The sequence below is a fragment of the Musca vetustissima genome, unplaced genomic scaffold, assembly GCF_032173495.1.
Source record: "Musca vetustissima isolate MV318-11 ecotype Yass unplaced genomic scaffold, APGP_CSIRO_Mvet_v1 utg4886, whole genome shotgun sequence".
Lineage (NCBI taxonomy): Eukaryota > Metazoa > Arthropoda > Insecta > Diptera > Muscidae > Musca > Musca vetustissima.
The window spans coordinates 113,544-120,210 of NW_026877733.1; the positions used below are offsets into that span (position 1 = coordinate 113,544).

General features: G+C 35.5%; 1 protein-coding gene across 1 annotated transcript; it reads left to right on the plus strand.

Moving 5' to 3' along the window:
• The first annotated feature begins 4,056 nt into the window (after positions 1-4,056).
• LOC133322412 (transcription factor glial cells missing) lies at positions 4,057-5,907 on the plus strand. Its single transcript, XM_061531409.1, has 2 exons — positions 4,057-4,467; positions 4,563-5,907. The coding sequence occupies exons 1-2, from the start codon at positions 4,091-4,093 to the stop codon at positions 5,905-5,907; spliced, it is 1,722 nt and encodes a 573-aa protein (XP_061387393.1). The 5' UTR covers positions 4,057-4,090.
• The last annotated feature ends 760 nt before the right edge of the window (positions 5,908-6,667 follow it).

The window sequence follows — 6,667 nt, forward strand, 5'->3', positions numbered from 1 at the left end:
CATTTGGTTGACTGGTTGTTTGGCTGCTTGGTTTGCCTTCCAGGGAAATCTTGATCGTAACCAAAGTTGACAAAGAAATTTGCAAAGGAAATGTCCTTGGAAAAGGGGTTGCTAGCGCCGCCGCTGTTGCTGCTGCTGGGTAACGTGCTATATCGTTAAAGATCTTTTTTAAAAATATATAAAGAAAATAATGAAAACTAATGATTGAATCTTATCAGATTTTTAGATTGAGACATTGGTGTTAAAATGCGTGAGAAAATGTTGTTACTTTATAATCAAGTCCGGTTCCGTTATATGAAATTTTGAAATAACGATTTCTTAATGAAGTAAAGAGATTTTTGTTTGCAATTGCGTATTAATAATTAGAGTTTAAAAAGATAAAATATTAAATATGACAATTAGATAGATCTAACAAATAAATAAGTTTTAAGGCAACCAGTAAGGCGTATATTTTTTAATAATTTTTCTAAGGCGAACACTAAGGAGTTGATTTTTTAAATATTCTTTTTTAGGATGCCACTAAGGCGTAGATATTTTAAATAATTTTTAAGGCCACTACAAATGTGTAGATTTTTTAAATAATGTTTTTTAAAGCATAGTTTTTGAAATATCACAATAGTGGTTCAAGGTATTTCAGCAATGTGAAATCAGTAAAAAGTGTCAGTCGATGTTCGGCGACAGATATATACCCTTGCCAGTGTCTTCGGAGATACACATAGGTTTTATTCAATTCAATTTGCTAACAAAATCCAAGTTTTTATAAGGGCAGACGGGTCCACCTTCGAATTAGATCTCGACTTGGTAAAATAACTTTAATCTTTGGTTTGAATCGGACATTCCATTTGCCTGATATTGGATTTATAAATATTGAAAATGTTGACCCTTTTGGGGGAGGTATCAGAAGGAGTGGATCAATGGAACGCATCTTCGGGCTTTAACTTTCGTATTTTTTTAATTGTTGGAATTTATTCCAGAAACATGGGAATTTTGAAAAAAATTATAAAAAGGAGTTTTGGAAAACTCTAATAATAAAAAAATATGTCATAGGAGAGCCAATAATCGTATGGCATAATAATAGATAAATCATTAAATTCCTCATTAAAAATATATTTGAATACTGTTTCATGTATAGTACATACTCATAAAATTTTGGTATTAATAACAGAAGAATTTTAATTATTTGGGCGCCACTGGAGCTATAATTTTATAAATATGGAGGAGAAGGATTTTTGGTAAATTCAAATAAGAAATGTATTTTCTTATTGACTCTCGAACGATACGAAAAATAGAATAGATAAATCATTCAATTTTCCTAAAATCAGAATTGTATTGTCGAAATCGGAATCTGAATTAGAAAATTAAATCGCTGATTTTTAAATAACTTTTTAAAATATTTTTCACAATTTTTCAAAACCAATTTAATAAATTAGTTGGGCGCCACTAAACAATTTTCAATTATATATGAAAGTCCATGTAATGAAAGTCCGAATGAATATATTAGGTTGGGGAAAAAGAAATCCATTATTTTTCAGCAGATGGCTGTAGTGATAGATTTCTCGTAAAGTATCGATCAAACAATTTCAGATTTTTGCTCTATGGAGGGTGATACTTCGCAGTAAAAAAAAATATTTTGCTGTTTTTTTTTTTTTTTTTGCATTCCGTTGTGAGTTGTAGGGTGTTAAAAATGGAAGTGAACAGAGAGAAAATTTGGTACATTTTACATTCCGCTAAAATTGTGAGTTACAGGGTGTTAAAAATGAAAGTGAACAGAGAGAAAATTTGGTACAATTAAGCTACGCCACACACATAGACTCACCAGAAACTTCGGGAGCTTGGTCGGAAGTATTAATGCATCAACCATACAATTCGAACTTGGCACTAAGCGATTATCATCTTTTTCTTGCATTGCAAAATTTCTTTAATGATTAAAACATTGGTATCTGGGGAGGACTGTGCAAATAGAGAACATGTCTTCTATGAGAGAGGCATTATGAAGTTACCTTTAAAACGGTTCATATTTGGCCCAATTCGGACATTCCGAAACATGTTAAACAAAGTCCTATAGTTCATATAACAATAAGGGATTTTTCCCCCATCCTTATTCATTTTTTTACAATTTTCATAAAATGGAGAAATTCCAAAAATTTTGGATAATTTCCATCTACAAGATAAAAATATCTAACAATACAAATTTAATATTTTTGAAAAAGATTAACGATGTCTTCGGGAATACAGAACTCCTAATAGACTAATTTTTTATTTAATCTTCTTTCTAGAGTACCAAAAATTTATCAAAAATTATTGAGTTTAGATTTAAGCATTTTAACTTAGCCGTTGTGTTTCTGTATTGAATGAAAATTTGCCTAAGTTCAATAAAAATTGCTACAAAAAAAAATTTACGAAAGTTTCCGATCAATCCATTTAACCTTCCTCTGAAATTATTTTCCTAAGAATATTAACTGTATTCAATATTAAAAGAACACACATACAATTTAAATGCCCACTTTGTCCAGCTTGGCCCCTAACCTCTTCTTAAACTCCTCTCCAATTTCTTTCTTTCAACGAACAAAAGTAAAGTCTGTAAACGATAGCAAAAGTGTATCTTTACAATATATAAAACTGTCTATAAAAATTCAGGAACGTTTCAGTTCAGTTTCAAATACGAATTTTTAATTTTTAATTTATTTCCACTAAACCATCATCTATGTTAAGCCCTCTTTAAAATTATATCCCTAACTATATTAAATATTAAAAAAAACAAACCCAAAATTTAAATACCCACCTTGTCTAGCCGGACCCCTAACCTCATCGCAAACCCCCTCTCCAATTTTCTTCTGTCATCGAACAAAAGTAAAGTCTGTAAAGGATAGCAAATGTGTATCCTTGCGATAAATAAAAATTCAGGAAAGTTTCAGATCAGATTCAAGATCGAGTTCTTACTTTCAAATTTCATCCTCTGTTTAAAGCCTCCTCCAAAATGATTTTCCCTTTGAATATTAACTATATTAAATATTTAAAGAAAACAAAATTTAAATGCCCACCTTGTCCAGCTTGACCCCTCCTAACCTCCTCACAAACCCCTGCTCCAATTTTTTTCTTTCAACGAACAAAAAGTAAACCCTGTAAACGATAGTAAAAGTGTATCTTTTGCGATTAATACAAATCCAATATCTGTTTATTGTTGGTTTGTAACACTATTTATTCTTGTTCTTATCTTTGTAAACTATACGAAAGAGAGAAAAAACTACAACAACAACATCAATAGAATTATTGTATGTATTTGTTGTTGGTATAAACAGTAAACGTATGCTGTTTGATGTTGTTGTTGGTGGTTTTGTTGCTTTGTTTCTAATCGGAGGACACTCGACACATTCATTGTTCTGGGCTATGCACAAATTATTCACGGATACACGGACGGCAGAGCCCAAACCCAAAAACCCATCCGACCAACCACCAACAACAACTTCTTCTCTTCTATCACTTGAAGTGCTACTTGTTAGGCAGGCGGATAATTCTTATTGCGTTTATGTGTGCGAGTGTGTGTGAGTCAATGAGTGTGCGGATAAAAGTGGATAAATATGCTGTTATGTGGTAAAGGCAGCCAATCAGAAGCCAGAGTTGTGTGTGAGTGTGTGTGTGCATGGTTTATCCGCAGTGAAGTTTGTGTGGCAGCCAGCCAGCCAACAAACAACCCCGGTTTTCCATTCTTTGTTTGAACTAAAGAAGCAAACGACCCAACCAGTCAGCCAGCCAGGCGATTCGGTCCGAAGGAAGCTAGGCTGGTGGCAAAGCAGAGTGAAGTCAGTCAGCATTGCGCAGTCGTTTCAAACAGACGTACTTCAGTGCGGTGTAACAGAAAACAGAAAAAAAGAAAAAAAAACTAAAATAGAGAGACCCACACAAAATATTAACGTTAAGAAATTTTGAAAGCAAAAAAAGAAAAACATTTACAACAACAAAAAATTTTCATAGATGAAGAATACCTATAGTGGTCTTATATAAGTGTTCCCTAAAAGACAATCCAAGTGCTTAATTTTACCGTTGCCAAAAAACAGCAACAACAATCAAAATACACACACAAATTAACAACATGGTTATTAACACACCCCTCACTGTGCCCTGCGGCACTGCGAGTCCCCCCGCAACCAGATCTCGTGTACAAATCGATTGGGATATTAATGACAGTGTCGTTCCCGTGGTAACAGAATTCGATGAATTCCACGATTGGGCCAATGGCCATTGCCGTCTGGTCTACTCTCAGAACAGCGAAGAGGCCAAGAAACATTCATCCGGCTGGGCCATGAGGAATACCAACAATCACAATATCAACATTTTGAAGAAGAGCTGCCTGGGCGTACTTCTCTGCACAGCCAATTGCAAATTGCCCAACGGCAACAGTGTCCATTTGCGTCCCGCAATTTGTGATAAGGCTCGTCGCAAGCAACAAGGCAAACCCTGCCCAAATAGGTAAGTTGAGAGAATTTTGAAAAACTTTTCAAAAATTCCAAAACGTTGTTTGTCGAACTGGAAAACTAATTTCAAAATTTTCTTAATTTTTCCAGAAATTGTACGGGACGTTTGGAAATCCAACCATGCCGTGGCCACTGTGGCTATCCAGTAACACATTTTTGGCGTCGTTCCGGTAATGCCATCTTCTTCCAAGCCAAGGGTACCCATGATCATCCACGTCCCGAGGCTAAAGGTTCCAGTGAGGCTCGGCGTCTTTTGGGTAGTGGACGTAGGGCACGCAGCTTGGCTGTCCTACTAGCCAGAGATGCTGCTCTCAATGACAAATTGACCAGCCTCCGTGGTGTTAAGAGAAATAACTCAAAAATGGAAGCCTCCACAGATGCCAGTTTGGTACAGGCCTCAAAGAAGAAGCGTGCCATGCGTGAAATTTCCAGCAATGTTACCCCAGCTGTGTCCACGGAACAAATTCCCCAAAATACTTACAATCAACATTTGATGGATGGCACTCCATACGAGAATCAATGGTTACCCGAATTGAATAACACACCTATGTACAACACCGGCAGCACCACCACAACAACAATTTTGCCAGAATTTAATTATGGATCGCATCAACAGCAACAACATCTGACATCTTTAGAATCCAACTACAATATCCATTACGAACAACCTGCCTCCTGTCTAACCTCACCACAATCTGCCTATTCATATTCCCAGCAGTACTCCCCCAATAACTCGGGATTAGAAGAAACTCTGCTGGGCCAAGGCCAACAAAATTTGTATGCCCCCAACTCCAGCAGCTTATTGTCCACAGATTTCACCACTGCCGATAATCAAAAATGGATCTATGAAAACTGTGATGATGCCTCCAGTTTGACCAGCAGCTCGGGCTATAACTCCGATGATTACTATTATTCCACATTTATGTCTTCGACATTGAATAATTTTGAAACCCCTGCCGCAGCCTCTGAAATGCCCCAACAGTTGGCACACAGTCCATCATACTATAGTGCCACATCACCCACCGCCACCGATATCTACAACAGTGTCTTTGATGCTGACCTACCCTCGTCACTGTATACCCCGACGGCTGCTGATAATTTCCAGAACACTACCAACACCCCATCCAGCCATCAAGTCGTCGAATTCAATGATAATTTACTTAATCACTCGCCACAATATCACAGCTTATCCGGCTACACTTCCGATCTCAACACAAGCAGCTCGAATAATACCGTCGGCGGCGGCGGTCATACAGGATCTGACTTTTACTACAGCAATTCGGTAAATGATAACGGCAATGAATGGAATATTCAAATGGAAAACTCCAGTATTTTGTATTCCCACCAGCAGCAGCAACAACAACAAATGGACTCGACTATGTTAAATCACCAGCAACAACAAATGCACCAAACTTTGTCAGCGGGAGTTTTTTAAGAAATTTGAAAAAAAGAAAACCCCTTCGTTTGAAGTACAGAGTGTTGGCGCCCAATTGTTTTTTGGGAATTTGTTTTGTTGTGGCATGTCTTAAAAAGTCTCTCCCTCCGCTTGCCAATATATTATTTTTTTTACCACTAAGCTGTTGTATGTTGTCAATATTATTAATATTTTTTTTGATATAAGTTTATTTATTATTTGTATTTTTTAATAATTTTCTAATCAAGACTTCTTAGATTTGTAAGTTTTGCAAATGTTGCCTCATATTGAGAAAAATTATTCTTATACTTTTGTATACTACATGCGTTGTTCTAGTCTAGTCACAACCCTCCCCCTCACCCTAACTATCTCCACATTCTATTTTTTTAAATCGAAAAATGTTGGTTAAGTTTCATTGTAATACTTCTTGTTCCCATTAAGTTTTACTTTGTTTCCATGATCGTCTATCCTGTTCCATGGTCATTCATCATCATCATCTTAAGATAGTTGTTAAGCCAAAGAATTATAAATTAAAAAAAATCGAACGAAAAAATTTCATAGTCAAGAATTTCTTTATAAGATTTAATTTTAAGTTTCCATTTAGTTTTAAGGTAAAGACAAAAGAAAAAGTTGAAAGAAGAAGAAGGAAAAATATAAAAGATTTTATTAAAATTGAAATTATTGTGATTTTTTTAATTGGAAGCGGGAAATACATTGTGAGGAGAAATAAACCAAGTTATGGAAGAGAAGTGATGACTGACTTCTATGTTTTGAAAAAGCC